At 42.6% G+C, this 19,406-nt stretch overlaps 1 protein-coding gene across 1 annotated transcript in view; it reads right to left on the bottom strand.

The window, feature by feature from the left end:
- Positions 1-9,137: 9,137 nt before the first annotated feature.
- The window catches only part of KCNK13 (potassium two pore domain channel subfamily K member 13), a gene marked incomplete at its 5' end in the record, with an annotated part of 117,296 nt that continues 107,027 nt past the window's right edge, over positions 9,138-19,406 (bottom strand). The window contains one exon of the mRNA XM_081229459.1: positions 9,138-10,088. Within this exon, the coding sequence (XP_081085585.1) occupies positions 9,196-10,088 (893 nt within the window). The 3' untranslated portion in view covers positions 9,138-9,195. The remainder of the gene's footprint in view (positions 10,089-19,406) is intronic.

Here is a 19,406-nt window from a genome sequence, read left to right as displayed (position 1 = left end):
CCAGAACTGTCCACTGTTAAGTGACTATTTTTCTTTTTGTAATGACTAAATATTTTGGTGGTTGGTGGAGATCCTTTGAGACTGCAAATATCCTGGTTCTTCTTAAACTTTTACATCACTAATTTTAGCATCCATCTGTGGGTCTCACCTGCAGCAATTATTACTTTGGTGTTCTAATGGTAATTCACTATTTCCCTAATTTCCTCTACATTAACTAATTAGAATTCTTCTGTTTGGAAGAGTTGTTCCTTCTCTCCCATTGTTTTAAAATGTTAAAGAACTTTAAAAAACATTTCTTGAAGGGTAGGTTTGCTGGCAATGAATTCTCTAAGTTTTAGTTTGAGAAAGTATTTAGTTCTCTTCCCCTTTTGAAAGATTTTTGATGGATATAGAATTCTGGATTGACAGGGGTTCTTTAAAAAATTTCAGCATTTTAAAGATGTCATACTATTGTCTTATGACAGCCATGGTTTATGCTGAGAGACCTGTCATAATTTTTATCTTGTTTTTGTGAATGTAATGTTCTTTTTTTTCCTAACTGCTTTCAAGATTTTTTGTCTTTTGTTTTCTGCAATTTGAATATGATATGCCTAGGTGTATGTGGTGTGTGTTTGTGTATTATATATGTGTGTGTGTGTGTTTATATCTAAAACTTGTTAGGTGTTCTATGAGCTTCTTGGATCTTGGCTTCTGTCATTAATTTTGGAAAGTTCTCAGCTATTAGTTTTTCAAATATATCTTCTGCTCTGTTCTCATTGTGTTCTCCTGGGATTCCAATTATTCATGTGCTAGCCCATTTGATATTGTCCCAAAGCTCTTGCATGCCATTTTTTTTTTCATTCTTTCATCTCTTTGTGGTTTAGTTTGAGCAATTTCTATTGGCCTATCTTCAAGTTCGTGGATTCTCTTCTTGGCTGTGTCAGTCGACTGACGAGCCTGTCGAGGGCACTGTTTATCTCTGTTGCTATGTTTTTTATTTCTAGCATTTCTACTTGATTCTTAGAGTTTCCATCTCCCTACTGAAATTATCCATCCTATGTTGCCTGATGTCCACTTTTTCCTCTTGAATCGTTAACATACTAATGATAGTTATTTTAAATTCCCTGCCAGATATTTTCTAACATCTGTTTCAAATCTGAGTCTGGTCCTGATGACTGCTTTGTCTCTGGGGGAAGTTTTCTTTTTCGATGTTTTTTGCCTGCCTCATAATTTTTTTCTTGAAAGGTGGGCATCTTGTGTATGTCAGCAGAGACTAAGGCAGAGTTTTTATGCCTAGACACGAGCATGCTTTTCCTACTGATAAATGCTTAGTGTGGATGTTTGAATTAATCCAGTTAGGAGTTGGCCTGGACTTGAGGTTGGTGGTTGCTATGGTTACCCTCAGTGCTCCTCAGGCCTCACATTCCTGTAGCAATGCCTTGTGTTTAGAATGAAACTTGATTTGTCAGAGCAAGGTTTTGTTTGATCTTGAATGTTAGGTCTTCTTCCTGCATCCTTCTGAGAGAGGGTCTCTTTGCACACTCTCATCTTCCTAGCAGTATGCCACTGATACCTGTCATCGGAAGCTCCTGAGCTCGATGGAGAGGACGTTGGGAGTGTTTGTGTTGTTCAGATTCAGCCTTAGTTTCAGAGAGGTGCCATGTCCTTGGGCATCAGGGGCATGTTCATCCCAGTCCTACTGCTTGTCCCCTGCCTGTGCCTTTTGGTGCAGCACATATTCCTGCCTCTCTCCCCAAAGCAGAGATGCTTTTTCTGTCCCCTTGCCCCCCTGCAGTGAGTTTTCACTCTGCCCTAGGGAGAGCAGATTTTGTTGCCCCACGTCCACTCCACATTAAGGCTTTTGTCCCATAGGGGAGACAGGAGAGAGAGGGTCCTGGTGGAGTTTCTCTCCCCACATGGCAGCCACTCCCCTCCCCTGGGTCTGCACCACGATGGACACTTTCTTGGAGCTCTTTTTGGTCTCTTCTGTGAGTGCTCAGTGGGGTTCATGGAGGAAAGATCTGCAAGAGGGTGTGGGCTCCTCCAGTTTCTGTGGCCCTTGGGGCTTCACAAATCCCAGGAGGCTAGAATCATCATTCACCAGTTCATCAATTATTCTGGCTAAATGCTTCTACCCCAGCTAAGTGAGCACTTGCGTTTCCTCTTCTTCGGCAGATTATCTGTTTTTCCTCCTATTTTGGGCCAGTTGCTCTGCGACCTCAGCTCTCCAGTGATTTCCCACAAAGTGGAGAATTTGAAGCTCATCTGGCTCTTTTTCATTGTTTGGCTGGGGTGATGTTCCTTCCAGCTCTCCACATCTAGGGGCAGAGGCCAGAAATTTTATCAAGTCCTTACATTTTTCTGAGGCTCAGTTTCCTCATCAGAAATGTGGGAATGGTGATGCCTTCTTCACAGGACTGTCATCAGGATCAAGTGGAACATGGAACACATGGAAGCTCTTCAAAAAGTATAAAGATTATGCCAGGTAAGGTATTGTTCTTGTTAGATCATCCTTACTAATTATATACAGTAATTTCTGGAACCCAAGATAACAAGCTCCTCCTCAACAGGGGCTCTCAACCTGACTGCACATCAAAAGCACCAATGAAAATTGTGCAAAATATATTTCTGAGGTTCCAGCATCAGAGAATATTTTGCAGTAGGTGAGGAATGGAACCTGATAATCTGTTGTGTTAACCAAAGTCCTTAAAGGATGCTGATGCACAGCCAGGGATGAGAATTCCCATCTCATCTGGTACTTTCCATCCCACCTTATTAGCACACCACTGTATATCCAGGAAGCAGTAGCTAAATTTTTAAATGAGATGACAAGACAATCTATCAAACCACTAGGCTACCTTTTTTCCATACCAGAAGATTGAATCTTCTAGTACACTTTTTTGTTTAAATAAGGGGTGGGAATTTCCTCCTTGCTCCCCGTGTGGTACATGGCTATAGATAACCCCATTCCTCTGGAGGCACAGAGAGTATGACATTGAGAATTTTTTCACGTACCTGTTGGCTGTTTGTTTGTCTTCTTTGGAAAAATGTTTATTCAGGTCCTCTGCCCATTTTAAAATCAGATTGATTTTTTTGCTGTTGAGTTGCATGAATTCCTTATACATTTTAGATATTATCCTCTTGTCAGATAGATGGTTTGCAAATAATTTCTCCTATTCTGTAGGTTGCCTTTTCATTTTGTTGATTATTTCTTTTGCTATGCAGAGCTTTTAAGTTTGATGTAGTCCCTCTTGTTTATTTGTGCCTTTATTGCTTGTCCTTTTGGTGTCATATCTAAAAAAATCATTGCCAAGACCAATGTCAAGGAGCTTTCACCCTATATTTTCTTCTAGGAGTTTTATGGTTTCAGTGTTTATGTATTTAATCCATTTTGAGTTAATTTTTGTGAGTGGTGTAAGATAAGGGTCTAGTTTTATTCTTTTGCTTGTGAATGTCCTATTTTCCCAGAACCATTTATTGAAGAGGCTGTCTTTTCTCTATTGAGTATTCTTGGCTCCCTAATCAAATATTAGTTGACTGCATATGCTTGGGTTTATTTCTGGGCTTTTGATTCTGTTCCATTGGTCCATGTGTTTGGTTTTATGCCAGTACCATACTGTTTTGATTACTATAGCCTTGCAATATAGTTTGAAGTCAGAAAGCATGATGCCTCCAGCTTTGTTCTTCTAAGGATTGTTTTGACTATTTGGGGTCTTTTGTGGTTTCATACAAATTGTAGGGTTGTTTTTCTATTTCTTTGAAAAATGCCATTGGGATTTTGATAGAGGTTGCATTGAGTTTATAGATGGTTTGGGGTAGTATGGCAATTTTACCAATATTAATTTTTCTGACTCATTAACATGGGATATCTTTTATTTGTGTCTTTAATTTCTTTAATCAAAGTCTTATAGTTTTCAGTGTACAGATCTTTCAACTTGATTAAATTTCTTCCTAAATATTTTATTGTTTTTGATGCTAATATAAATGGGATTCTTTTCTTTGTTTCTTCTTCAGATATTTCATTGTTAGTGTATAGGAACACAGCTGATTTTGTATCCTGCAACTTTACTGAATTCATTGATTAATTCTAACAACATTTTCTGTGCAGTCTTTTGGATTTTCCATATGTAAGATCATATCATCTGCAGAGAGAATTTTTACTTCTTCCTTTCTGATTTAGATGCCTTTTATTTTTTTTCTTACCTAATTTCTCTGGCTAGGATTTCCAGTACTATGTTGAATAGGAATGATGAGAGTGGGCATCCTTGTCTTGTTCCTGACCTTAAAAGATTTCAGCCTTTCACTGTTGAGTATGATGTTAGCTGTGGGCTTGTCATCTACAGCCTTTATTACGTTGTGGTACATTCCTTCTATACCCAATTTGTTGAGAGTTTTTTTTTTTATCGTGAAAGGATGCTGTATTTTGTCAAATTCTTTTTCTACATCTATTGAGATGACTCTATGATTTTTATCTTCAGCCTACTGGTCGTGTATCACATTTACTGACTTGTGAATGTTAAACTGTCATTGCATCCTGGGGATAAATCCCACTTGGTCATAAAAGAATGTATTACATTATGTCATATAGGAAGGAGGAAACTTCCTTTCTTTCCAAATCTTGGAATAAAATGGGCTCTTCTAGAAGCTAGTTTTGTTTTTCTTTTGGCTTCTGAAATGCTGTGACTTATCATCCTTCACTTCCAAAGGCTTAGGGACCATAGTCTTGATGATGAGAGCCTAGGCCCAGATCACTTCATTTACCTGGTTCAGTGATGCCGCAACGCGGATACAACCGTTCCCACATTAACAATGAGGAAACTAGGCTTTAAAACATTAAGTAATTTTCCCATATTCATATAGCCAGAACGTGACAAAGCCAAACTTCAAACCCAGTCTGTAAAATTTTTTTTTTTTTTTTTTTTTTGGGTATGTGGGCCTCTCACTGTTGCGGCCTCTCCCATTGCGGAGCACAGGCTCTGGACACGCAGGCCCAGCGGCCATGGCTCATGGGCCTAGCCACTCTGTGGCATGTGGGATCTTCCCAGACTGGGGCACGAACCCGTGTCCCCTGCATGGGCAGGCAGACTCTCAACCACTGCACCACCAGGGAAGCCCTGTATAATGTTAACTTACTTATTCTCTAACCTACTTCAATCTGAACCCCAGTTAATTTTTATGTGAAGTGTGATTATTTCTCTCTCTTATTTCAGAAAAGATTAAAGGCAGTTTGAAGATAAGTACCCTACCTACTTTGCAATGTGGTTATGAAAGTCAAAATATTACAACTGTGAATGGATAAGCCTTAAAAGTTATAAAATTCTAGCAAAATCCAAGATATTACAGCTTTCCCAGAACAATCTACTGTGTCAAATCATTCAATTGGCTCAGCTAATACTAAAATAAAAGGACTCAGTGGAACAGAAATAAAGGCATTGTGGTCTTTTGGTTTAGTATAAAACCATCACCAAGAGTGACACCATTTAATAAATGAGAACAGTTAATGAAGCGCAGTGTGGCAAGTGCTGGGTGGCAGGTGCAAGAAGACAACAAAATCCTTCCCTGTTGGATGTAATGTCCCCCCACCCCCACAGCACATGTACCACCAGAACCCACTGCATTTGCAGCTCCTCAGAGGCCACAAAGCCCTGCCCTGAGCATCTCCTCATTTGATCTGGTGTTGCTACAGTTTCCACATCACAGGTACAGAGGGAATGGGACACAGTGAGGTTGAGAGACCTGCCCACTGTCTCTCACATTAGAACTACTGGGCCTGGTGTTCAAATCCAAGAACTGTTCTTTACCACATGGGGGGCATGACCTCAGAAACCGTGCTGTACTTTGTTACTTTTATGTAGCCCCCCCAATGTGGGATGTGCACCAATGATTTGGGTGGAACATGAGACGATTTTAGGGGCCCTCAGGCTTGGAATGAATTAACACTGAACCATACGGTGAGGAAGTTACTCCCTTCCCAATTTTCTTCCTGTCCTTTCATTACATCATGAAGAGAGTCTCTGTTTGGTGCTAATGAGTCTTTATAACAACTGCCCCACATTTGCCAATCTCCGTTTTTAACCGAGAGAGGAAAGATCTTGGGATTAAAGCCTTTACTAGGATATGGGATCTTGTTAGAATTTAATAACATAGTTTTATCTTCATTATATTGATTTTTGCAATGACTCTATTTTCTGTTTATGGCAAGTGATATGAGTCTTCTGTTTAGGTAGTGAGACAAAGTTTCTTTTTAAACAAAACTAATTAAAATTGAGTTGATTAAAATATTAAGAAGATACTATTTCAGGTAGGATGGAGATATAACAAAACTTGTGCAAGTGTGTGGGATGATGGTCACTTGAGAAACTTGATGGTCACTTGGGTCTTGGCTTTGAGATCCCTGCATTCAAGGCCAGTTCACATTTATAGTGTCACAGAGAGCTCAAGATGGCCAGCTGTGAGCCCAGCCATGGATGAAGCCTGACCACCTCATGATGCTGAGTCAGTATGTCCTTTATCACTCTGGGGAGTCTCTGGGTTCCTAAACAGAAGAACCTGGGCCAACCTAAAGGTCACACAGTGGCAGTTCAGAGAGAACAGAATAGAGAGAACTGGTCAGGAGGGCTAGAGACATGCTGAGTGGGGACAAAGGTAACAAGAGAAAATAGCAGTAAACGTTCTTACTCTAGTGAAGATGTGAGGACCCCTTTGGAAACATGATGAAAACCCTGAAGCTTGTTACCTAGGAAATTGCACATGTGTGTTTCCGCTCATGTTCGTGTACGCATACATAACAGTATTAGGGGATTTGTGGGCTCCAGGTTTTGAACTCCAGCTTTGATATTTCTATCTAGAAATTCTCTTATTGACCAACTCACACCTAAGGGTAAGTATAAAGAGGTTTATCTAAACAAAGATTCCTAGTTTTGTAATTTTTTTGGCATGTTACTCCCATCCATCTATCCATCCATCCTAAATGCATTACACTTTTCTCTCCTTACACTGGTTCTCAAGTGTTTCCACCAGGGAACCCCCAACCTAGAGGAGAACAAACTCATCCTCTGAGGCTCTGAGAAGACTTAGAAAGCTCATCATAAGATCACAAATGTTTTTCATGTTTAGCTTAAAAGTTTACACCAATTTTGGGACCTACTTAAATAGATGTGTTTTGACATAACATCTCTCTGCAAAAATCATTTAGTAAAACTTACCCTCCAGGAAGATGAGGCTTGCTTATACTGATGCTCCTTGGCCTCTTGGTACACCTGCGAGATCTCTAGGGACCCAGGTTAGAGAAGCAAGGCCTTGCTTCGTGCCAGTCCTTGTACCAGGAATGTGGAGATCAAGAAATCCCCTAGGGACAGGGACCCAGATGCTCTCCCCATCCCCACAGTGCCTCGTGCAGGGCAGAGCCCCCAGGGAGCTCAGTTTATGATCAGAAGTTCCTAACAAGGGTTTTTCAGTAGCTCCAGGCTGCTGCCCTGTAAGAGCGATACAAGGTAATGGTTGAAGATCTCTGACTTTGGAGCTTCACAGCCCTAAGTTCAAAGCCCAGCCCTGCTGTTTATCACACTTTGGCTCTAGGGCACTCCTGGTACCGTAAAGAAAATATCTGAGTTTGCCAGCTGGAAGAAAAGTCAACTCAGCCTGGAGAGGGAGTTGTTGGGGGTGTTCTGAGGCTGGGTAGAGCATGGGTGAAGAGCCCAGACTTCATCAGAGACCTGGGTGCTTCTCCTAGCTGCATCTCATCGGCTCTGAGCATTCAGACAAGGAGCAATCCCCGCGTGCCTCTGTTTCCTTGTGTCAAAAACAAGGGGGTTGAATGGGATGGTTCCTAAGGTTCCTTCCAGCCTGATGCTTTCTGCTCAACAGCTCAGTTTCACTGGGCAGAGCTTTTCTGCTTTATCTTCTTTATGGCGCCCATCTTTCTTCCTCACTTCTGAAAGTGCCTTTTGGACACCATTCATTCTACACCATTCTATAAAAACGGCAGCTATCTCTTATGAACTCTGCTCTCATCCCCCCAGATCTTCTCTCCTGCGTAGATGAAGAAGATCAACAGCTCTTGCTCCTAGCATGGACCGCTTTAACAACATGGGAGGTTATGTAATTAGACCTGTTACAATACCACAAGGCAGAACTGAAACGGATTAGACAAGAGAAGCCAAGTTTCATTATCTGGTCTAGAATGTTTCTCCAGCCAAGAATCCAAGATGATGTCCACATTCCTAAAAGTTAACTTCCTGTTTCCTTTTTCTCTGAGTGCAATAAGCACCTGTTTAATTAGGCACCCTCCCCGTAATGTCCTTAATGAGCACTCATGTAATCTTCGTTAATAAAATGAGGATTTATTAAACTTTTGATTCTAATAAATAGTCAGCCATTATCTTTGCAATGGGCCCCAAGCCCTGGTAAAAATGAAGTGGTCTCTGGGACCATTCAAAGGGTCCATTCAACAGAGCTTAACGTGTTAAGAACAGAGCTTAACGTGTTAAGAATAGAGCTTAACACGTTAAGCTCTATTCTTTAGTGACAAGAGTGAGTCTTCCCACCACCATGCCTCCGTTTAAACGCCTGAAGCTGAATTTTGTTTTCTTACCACACTGAGGTCCCACAGACACCTTAGTCAAGCATTAAGAGCTTAAAAATAAAAGAAAGGAAAAGCAAAAATAGAGAGGCAGTTATAAAGAGGAACAGATGCTTTCCCTAGCCATGGCCCCATGGATGAATCTGCCCAGAAGGAAGCCCAGCAAAAAGAAAGTCCAGTCACATTCTCAAATAGTTCCCACCCTCCCCCTTTGTTGAAGGGACTAAGAGAGGCAGTGAATTCAGCTGTTCAGAGTTCCAGGGGAAAATCAGGATCTTCAGGATTTTTATTTCCAAATGAAGAATAGAGCAGCAGGAAATCAAGGCTTAAGGAAGCCCTCCCTCTCTCAGGCAGTTAAAACCCTGGAGCAAGGTGGGTAAAGGAGACAATGTGATGTCTTAGACTGCCTTTGTGGTTCATTTTTAAAAGACTGAATTTAGACTTAAAGAATAAAGATAAGGAGAAAGGCATCGAGGCTGCAGGTTCCCGCAGCCCTGGGAAGCGGCTGTTTGCTGGAGACAAGAAGATGAGATTTCTCAAGCTGGGCTCCAGGCTAGAAGGAACAGAATGAACCCAGCCAGGGCACAGAGCTGAGTTGGGTGACAGCGCCCTCGTTGTCCATTCTCTCCTTGACCCTACCTGTCCCCACTGGTCTCTGCCAGCCTGTTGTTCATTATTGCAAAGGCTCCTATCCCCCCTGAGAATTCATTGTCCAGCGACAGACTGCTGGTCTGGTGGGGGCAGCCATTGGCCGTTTCAGACAGCTGCTTCTGGAGGATGGCTAGTGAGACCTTATTGGCCGCCAAGAAGTCCTTCATGGAGATCATCTCACCCGAGAGACGCCGCCCATCCGTGTCACTCTCTATGACTCCATCCGTTTCTATGGAGATGTTGCACTGGTTCTGGACAGTGCCTGGCATCACCACGTTCCTCCGCGACTGCAAGAGTCTTCTTTGGCATTGTTGGCAGCACCGGCCATCCATCTTCCTCAGGATCCAGTTCATGGACTGCTTAATGAGGATGGAGATGACATTGAACAAGGAATAGATGCAGCAGACGCCCATGAGGATGAAGACGAAGTTGGCGAAGCGGTAGAGGCCCTGGCTACCATACCGGGCGTTCTGGCTGCTGACGAGGTCCCCAAAGCCAATGGTGCTGAAAGCCACAAAGCAGAAGTAGAGCGCGTCAAAGTAGCTCCATCCTTCCACGGAGGTGTACATGGCGGACGCGCAGCAGGAGATGAGGAGGGAGGCCATGCACAGGATCAGCATGACATAGTACACGGAGGGCTTCCAGCCAGCCGAGCTGTCCACCTCACCCTTCCCCGGGTTCTTCAGGCTCTGCTGGGGCAAGGCCCCCCGCCTCTGGAGCTGCCGCTGGTGGCACGATTTCATGATGCAGGCGATGATGGTGATCAGGCGCTCCAGGAAGAGGTTGAAGAACAAGATGGTGCTGGAGCACCCGAGGAGGCCATAAAAGATCAGAAAGGTTTTCCCTTCTACTGTTGCTGGAGTCGTCATCCCAAACCCTGCAGGAGACAAAAATCAGAGGAGAGTGAGGGAGATCTCTGCCGTGAATGGGGTCAGTCTTGGCTTTGATGGCTGGCAAAGGACCTGAAGAAACAGTTTCGTAAAAGCACTCTGTGCTAGCCTTTCTAGGAATGAGAGGGAGAATTCTGACTCGCTTTTGAAGACACTGAGTGTTGTTCAGAGCTGGGCTGCTCAAAGCCCATATGGTGCCACAGTGCCAATCAGAAAAAGGTACCTCTTCCTCTGAGTAGATACCACCAGTGACAGTGGCTTGGTGATGAGAATCTGGGCTGGATTTCAGCCTCCCCTCCCAATTCTGATAGATGTCCTCATACAGTAGATGACCTGAATGACCATACTTAACAGATGTTGTTCAGAGAGATAAACAAAGGCTCGTACAAAGAAAAGTCTTACAGAATTCACTTATTCTATAAACACTTATTGGCTGCCATTCCAGGAATGGGGAATAGAACTGTGGAAAAAGATAGACCTTGGGCTTCCCTGGTGGTGCAGTGGTTGAAAGCCCACCTGCCGATGCAGGGGACGCAGGTTCGTGCCCCGGTCCGGGAAGATCCCACATGCCACGGAGCGGCTGGGCCTGTGAGCCATGGCCGCTGAGCCTGCGCGTCCGGAGCCTGTGCTCCGCAGCGGGAGAGGCCACAACCGTGAGAGGCCCGCGTACCACAAAAAAAAAAAAAAAAAAAAAAAAGATAGATCTGGTCCCTGCCTTCACAGAGCTCTAATGTAGTGAAGTGATTACTATGTTTTGTGATAAGTGTTGTGATAAGCGTGGTGCTGGAGAATGTTCAGGGTCTTATGGGAGCTATTAAGAGCGAAACCCATCTCAGACTTGGGGTCTAGGAAGACTAAACAGGGAGAACCTAAAACTAAAGAGGAGTTAGGCAAGGCAAGGAGGGTGCATGTGCGTGTGCGTGTGTATATGTGTGTGTGAGTGTGCGTGGTGGTGGTGATGTTTTAGGCGGAGAAACAGCACATGCCAGCATATACGGAAATGAATAATTTGCTCAAGATTTTCCCATCTTTAAACAAAACTCTCATGCTTTGGGAGTGGTAACTGATGTGTTATTTGTTATAGTTTGAGAACATATAAAAAGTCTCTCTTGCCTTTGTCTCTTACTGTTCACAGTTTTGACTTTCTTGACCTTTCTACCCCTACACACAGATATGTTAGTAAGAATACCAACTGTAGGACAGTGGACATCACTAAGAAAAAGAAGAAACGGAAGAAAAATACACTCAGTATTTCTCACACAGGGGCACTAATCTTCAGCCCACTGTGAGGGACATGAAATTCTTCCAAGCAAATGATTCAGTAAACATGAGGAGGCTGATTTGTTTGAGGGGATGGGCATCAAAGTCCTTCTGAAAATAAACACCATCTGAAAAATAAGTACTCATCATGCCACCCCGGGTTCAGATTTTTTATTCAAGTCAAACCTCCTTCTTTGTATTTTTTCTTTATTATCAAGCTCAGTTTCCTACCGAGGCCGCCTCATTGGGATCTCTAGGGTTCACCCAGTATCCTCTTTCCTGATAACACCCTGCTATCATCAAGCCAACACTTTTCTTTGCTGCCACAGCTCAGCTCCTGGCTGCCTCCCAGTGCATCCTGGGACGTGGTCAGATCAGACCTCGCAATTTGTGAGCCTCTGGGATTATGAATTCCTGCTCCCTCATGTGGAGCCAACGGGCCACCTTTCCCAAACACCTAGGTGTGCATACTGTTTTACCATTTAGTTTTCCAAGTAAATTCGATTTTCCTTTCTCAGCATACAAGGGTCTATCTAGGGTAGGAAATTAACAATATATAGCCAAGAGCCTGCAGGCAAATACTGATTGCTTTTTAGCTGGAGGGCATGGAGTGGAATGGGTGATGAGGTAAGGAAGGAGCGAGGGACAGGGAATGATTGCACTGGGAGTTACAGTCCTGGCCCTTAATGGTAGAGAGAAAGTCAGACCATCATCTCTTCTCTGGGAACTCTTGTTTTGAAAATTAAAGGCCTTGGGCTTCCCTGGTGGTGCAGTGGTTGAGAGTCCACCTGCCAATGCAGGGGACACGGGTTTGTGTCCCAGTCCGGGAAGATCCCACATGCCGCGGAGCAGCTGGGCCCGTGAGCCATGGCCGCTGAGCCTGCGTGTCTGGAGCCTGTGCTCTGCAATGGGAGAGGCCACAGCAGTGAGAGGCCTGTGTACCACAAAAAAAAAAAAAGAAAAAAAAAAAGAAAAGAAAAAAAAGAAAATTAAAGGCCTTTAATGACTCTTGGCAGTGTAGGTTTCATTTATTAGATATCTTCATTATGACGTAAGGAAATTCTCTCTTTGCTGTCTTTTCTCTTGTTAGTAACTTTAATTCTTATCCCCAAGCTTGAGTTTCAGTGAGGCAGTTGAAGTAGTGGAGAATTAAGAAAAAACATACTGAGTTTAAGGACTGAGCTGAGAACAGTGTCTTTTTCTACCCAGTCTGAAGAACATGGAGGAGTGACCAAGGTGAGGAGTGATTAGTTCCTGATCACTTAGGGCTGTGGGGGGAACCTCCTCTGGCTCAGTGAATTCCTGAAACCAGTAAAGCTTGTGAATGCTTCTGCACTAAGAAGATATAAAAATGAAAGCTGGAGCCCTTGCCCCAAAGCTGTAAGGCTAGCAGAGAACTGCAGCTGTCTTCATTGAAACAGAACTGAGGCAACACGCAGGAAAAAGGAGAAATGTTTATCTGCAGCCATTTATTGACCCAACAGCATTCCAAAAAAAGGATAAAGTTATTGAAAATAGGGAAGGCCCAAAATACCCTGAGAAAACCATAATTCAAAAAGACACATGCACCCCAATGTTCATTGCAGCACTATTTACAGTAGTCAGGACATGGAAGCAACCTAAATGTCCATCAACAGAGGAATGGATAAAGAAGATGTGGTACATATATACAATGGAATATTACTCAGCCATAAAAAGGAACAAAATTGGGTCATTTGTAGAGACGTGGATGGACCTGGAGTCTGTCATACACAGTGAAGTAATTCAGAAAGAGAAAAACAAATACCGTATATTAACGCATATATGTGGAATCTAGAAAAATGGTACATATGAACCTATTTGCAGGACAGGAATAGAGATACAGACATAGAAGATGAACATGTGGACATGGTGGGGAAGAGGGGATGGGATGAATTTGGAGATTGAGATTGACATATATACACTACCGTGAGTGAAACAGATAGCTAGTGGGAACCTGCTACATAGCACAGGGAGCTCAGCTGGGTGCTCTGTGATGACCTAGATGGGTGGGATGGGGGGTGGGGTGGGAGGGAGGTCCAAGAGGGAGGGGATATATGTATACATGTAGCTGATTCACTTTGTTGTGCAGTGGAAACTAACACAACATTGTAAAGCAACTATACCCCAATAAAAAACAACAATAACAACAAAAAACAATTCAACAGGGCAGCTCATTTTTTGAGCTGTATTTGTTAAATTTAAAAATATATTTTAAAAAAGGGAAGGCCCAGAGGTAACAACAGGTGTATATGTGGAGGAGTGAGGGGAGGCATTTGCCAACAATCAGAGAGCTCTCTTGTGTAACACAAGACTCAAGTGGGCAAATGTTTTCTTTTACAAAATCTTCCTCTGATCCCAGAAGGAACTTAATGATTTTCCTCTTGGAGAGCAGAGAAGCAGGAGTAATGAGTAGCTCCCAGTCAAAGGTAAGAACAATTATTTACTGAACATGTGTTAAGGTCAGGGGCAGCACTAGGTGTCTGGGCCACACAATGATGGCCTGGACAAGGTCCTTGGCCTCCAGGAGCCCATCACTCAGGCTGCGACAGATAAACTGCTGTCTACAAAACAAGGCAGAGTGACTCAAGGGCCAAAGTAAAGGCACCGTGGTGCTATCCTGGCTTCAGGGTCCCAAATGCAGCCTCACTTGGGATGAATGACTGGGATCCATGTAGGTGTGTGGCTGAAGCCAACTGACAAGCTTGATAAGATGATTTTTTTTCCAATGACTGAGACTTCTAGTGATTTTGCAACATGTTCCAGGGATTTAAAATCTCTATATGCTATCTTGTTTGTTTGGTTTTAAAACATTCAATTTTATGAAAGAAAGGACAACCTGTGGCTTTTGATTACCTACACTATTTGCTTGATCAGTGCCATCTTTTCAATCAGCAAAATGACAGAAGATGGCACAAGTGGTGTTATTCATAGAAGCAACGGGAGACAGCTTCCTAATATTCGCAGTTAGAGGTGTTGCCATAGCTTTTACTACTCTCAGAGCTTAAAAGTGGGTCAGCTAATAATGCAGGCTTTTTCACAGAAAGTCTCCCACTTTTTTGAGTCCCATAATACTGAGCATTACGGATCCCTTGGATTGGGAATAATAAGCCTCAGGGTCCTCCTTAGTGGAGGAAAAGGACACAGGCATTATCAAAGGCCTGCTCTCTGCCAGGTATCACTGACTCCTAATACCCAGGCCCGCTCCCAGGTGTACAGGTGTAAAGCCAGAGTTAGAACCTAGATTTATCTTGTCTCCCAGGCTTGTGATCTTTCCACCTGCCTATGCTAAATGAGTGAAACCACTGTCAGGTGTACACACTGTAAGTAGAACTGAGAGAGGGAAATTAACCAAGCGTCTAAGTTCCGTGCTTTACATAGACACCCAGACTGCAGTAGCTGCCAGGTCTGGTACCAAAATCAGGGGATCGGCTGAATCAGAAGCTGAAGCCCTACAGTCTTCACTTACATCTCTGAATGTACGTGTGCCTCTCCCAATGGGTGATGCCATTAAATCGGTTTAAAAAACTTGTTACGGGCTTCCCTGGTGGCGCAGTGGTTGAGAGTCCACCTGCTGATGCAGGGGACACGGGTTCGTGCCCCGGTCCAGGAAGATCCCACATGCTGTGGAGCAGCTGGGCCTGTGAGCCATGGCCGCTGAGCCTGCACGTCTGGAGCCCGTGCTCCGCAACGGGAGAGGCCGCAACAGTGAGAGGCCCGAGTACCGCAAAAAAAACAAAAAACAAACAAAAAAAACCAAACTTGTTACACCCCATGCATTCGGCCTCTTTGTATTTCATAGGCACACAAATGAATCTGATTGTCACAGGTGGTGCTTTCCAATACACAGTTTCTTTCCTGTGCTTCAAGCCTGAAGTCTTCTGATTTGTGTCCAGCCCCTGAGTCTGGGGGCAGATGAGCTAGCTGACTGGGGATCAAGGGCACCTAAGTTTGGTTTGGAGGCCAAGGGAGCTCGCCTGGCAGTCTACTTCGGCCGAGCTCCCTTGGTCATTTCAGATCTGTTTTAATGTGCTCCTGGGACCAAACCAGGCTCCCTGGTGTCCTTGGGGCCAGGAATGAAGCAATTAGGCACCTGCCAGCGTCCCAGTCAACGCCAAAAGAGCCCTTCACTTAGACCATGAAGAGAGGAGAATAGGTCTGCCATCTCCCACCCTTTTATGCCTATAGCGTCAACTACATATTCTTTCAAAAAATTAGTCAAGGTGAAAAATCAAAAAGCTTTGCGTTATATTTTTCAAATATACACAGAGGTAGAGAGACTACTATAATAAGCCCTCCTTTCCCAGTTTCAGCAACTGTCAAGATCTTGCCAATCATGTTTCTTCTATCCCACCCTACCCCTTTTTTTTTTTGCGGTACGTGGGCCTGTCACTGTTGTGGTCTCTCCCGTTGCGGAGCACAGGCTCCGGACGCGCAGGCTCAGCAGCCGTGGCTCACGGGCCCAGCCACTCCGCGGCATGTGGGATGTTCCCAGACCGGGGCACGGACCCGTGTCCCCTGCATCGGCAGGCAGACTCACAACCACAGCGCCACCAGGGAAGCCCCCTCACCCTACCCCTTTTATTTGCTGGAATTTTTTAAAGTAAATCCCAGACAGCATGCCATTTCATCCATTAATAATGATGCATCTGTAACTGACAAGGACTTTGTTTTCCCAGTATAACCACTATGTCATTATCACACCTAACAAAATTAACACTAACTCTTTTTTTTTTTTTTTTGCGGTACACGGGCCCCTCACTGTTGTGGCCTCTCCCGTTGCGGAGCACAGGCTCCGGACGCGCAGGCTCAGCGGCCATGGCTCACGGGCCTAGCCGCTCCGCAGCATGTGGGATCTTCCCGGACCGGGGCACAAACCCTTGTCTCCTGCATCGGCAGGCGGACTCTCAACCACTGCACCACCAGGGAAGTCCAACACTAACTCTTCAACACCAATACCCAGTCCATATTTCAGTCTCTCAAAAATATATTTTTACAGACTATCTGTATGAATCAGGATCCTAACAAGGTCCATGCAGTATATCTTTTAAGTCTCTTGCATTTGTTAACAGTCTCCCTTTCCATTTTTTTTTATGCCATTGACTTGTTGGGCAAATGTGTCCTGTAGACTTAAATCATAATTTTTTCCAGAAACATTTGGGGAAAAATGTATATTATGAGAGTGACTTCAGATGCAGTAGCAAATCTCAAACACTGCATGGGGACATACGAATTGGCATAAACTGTCTAGAAAGCAATTTGGGAATATGCATCAGACATCTTAAAAATATATCTTTCTCTCTGTTTTTTTTTATTTTTAGGAATATATCCCCCAAAGTATTAGAAATGTGACGAATTATGTACAGTGATGTCACCCTGTCTTTACTTTTAATAATGAAAATCTTTAGCAACCTAAGTGTCAGATAACAGGGCAAGGACTAAATAAAAGTAGCCATTAAAATGAAGCCATTAAAATTACACATACATAACAGAACTAATACAAATAATCCTAAAATCTATATGGAACCATAAAAGACCCAGAATTGCCAAAGCAATCCTGAGGAAAAAAAGAACAAAGCAGGAGGCAAAACCCTCCCAGACTTCAGACAATACCGCAAAGCTACAGTAATCAAACAGCGTGGTACTGGCACAAAAACAGACATAGGGATCGATGGAACAGAATAGAGAGCCCAGAAATGAACTCACACACCTACAGTCAATTAATCTTTGGCAAAGGAGGCAAGAATATACAATGGGGAAAAGACAGTCTCTTCAGCAAGTGGTGTTGGGAAAGTTGGAAAGCCGCATGTAAATCAATGAAGTTAGAATACACTCTCACACCCTACACAAAAATAAACTCAAAATGGCTTAAAGATTTAAATATAAGACATGACACCATAAAACTCCTATAAGAGAACACAGGCAAAATATTCTCTGACATAAATCATACCAATGTTTTCTTAGGTCAGTCTCCCAAGGCAATAAAAATAAAAGCAAAAATAAACAAATGGGACCTAATCAAACTCATAAGCTTTTGCACAACAATGGTAAACAAAAGGAAAAGACAACCTACGGACTGGGAGAAAATACTGCAAATGATGCGACCAATAACGGCTTAATTTCCAAAATGTAACAGCTCATACTACTCAGTAATAAAAAAAACAAACAACCCAGTCGAAAAAATGGGGAGAAGACCTAAATAGACATTTCTCCAAAGAAGACATACAGATCACCAATAGACACATGAAAAGATGCTCATCATTGCTAAGTATTAGAGAAATGCAAATCAAAACTACAATGAGGTACCACCTCACACTGGTCAGAATGGCCATCATTAAAAGTCTACAAATAACAAAGTGAGAGAGTGGCATGGACATATATACACTACCAAACGTAAAATAGATAGCTAGTTGGAAGCAGATGCATAGCACAGGGAGATCAGCTCAATGCTTTGTGACCACCTAGAGGGGTGGGATAGGGAGGGTGGGAGGGAGGGAGATGCAAGAGGGAAGAGATATGGGAACATATGTATATGTATAACTGATTCACTTTGTTATAAAGCAGAAACTAACACACCATTGTAAAGCAATTATACTCCAATAAAGATGTTAAAAAAAAAGTCTACAAATAATAAGTGCTGGAGAGGGCATGAAGAAAAAGGAACCCTCCTACACTGTTGGTGGGAATGTAAATTAGTGCAACCACTACAGAAAACAGTATGGAGGTTCCTCAGTAAACTACAAATAGAGTTGTCATATGATCCAGCAATCCCACTCCTGGGCATATATCTGGACAAAACTGTAATTCTAAAAGATACCTGCATCCCTATGTTCATAGCAGCACTATTTACAATAGCCAAGACATGGAAACAACCTAAGTGTCCACTGACAGACAAATGGATAAAGAAGATGTGGTCCACATAAATAATGGAAAACTACTCAGCCATCAGAAAGAATGAAATAATGCCACTTGCAGCAACATGGATGGACCTAGAGATTATCATACTAAGTGAAGTAAGTCAGAAAGAGAAAGACAAATACCATATGATATCACTTATATGTGAAACCTAAAATATGACACAAATGCATTTATCTGCAAAACAGAAACAGACTCACAGATAATAGAGAATAGACTTGTGGTTGCCAAGGGGGAGGGGGATGTGGGAGGGAAGGAGTGGGAGTTTGGGATTAGCAGATATAAGCTTTTATATATAAAATGTATAAACAACAATGACCTACAGTATAGCACAGGTAACTATATTCAATACCCTGTAATAAACCATAATGGAAAAGAATATGAAAAAGAATATATACGTATACATATATATGTATAACTGAATCACTTAGCTGTACAGCAGAAATTAAAACATTGTAAATCAACTGTACTTCAATAAAATAAATTTTAAAAAATTCTGTATACATAAGATATATATTATGTACAAAATAAGCTATAAGGACATATAAACAGGGAATATAGCTAATATTCTATAATAACTATAAATGGAGTAGAACCTTTAAAAATTGTGAATCACTATATTGTACACCTGTAACTTATATAATATTGTACATCAACTATGCTTCAATTTAAAAATTACATGTACAAATAATTTTTAATGACTAGAGAAAATGTTAAGTGGAAAAAAGCAGAGCCAAAGTGTGTCTGCAGAATGACTCAAGCCTGGGACATCCTCATTAAATATTTGTTGGATGAAAGAATAAACTTTACAAAATATATTTATACAGCTATATATATTGTAGCACTTAGGGTGCTTTTGGATGCCAGTAACAGCAAATCATAAGTAGTGGTAGCTTAAACATGAAGGGGATATATTATCTCATAGAACATGAAATCTGGAGATAGGGCAGCTCCAGGAATGGTTAATTAGGTGGCTTTCGAACATGATCTATGAACAAGATCATTTCACCTTTCTGGCTCTGGCTCCATCAACATGTCGGTTAGTCTCCCCTCCACGCCAAAAGCTTCAGAAGTTACCTCCTCACACCTCAGTGTCCAGAGTCAGAACATGT

This window comes from Mesoplodon bidens (genome assembly GCF_964165515.1).
Source record: "Mesoplodon bidens genome assembly, chromosome: 3".
NCBI lineage: Eukaryota > Metazoa > Chordata > Mammalia > Artiodactyla > Ziphiidae > Mesoplodon > Mesoplodon bidens.
Note: the sequence above shows the minus strand (reverse complement) of the source record. Positions and strands in the feature narration are given on the sequence as shown.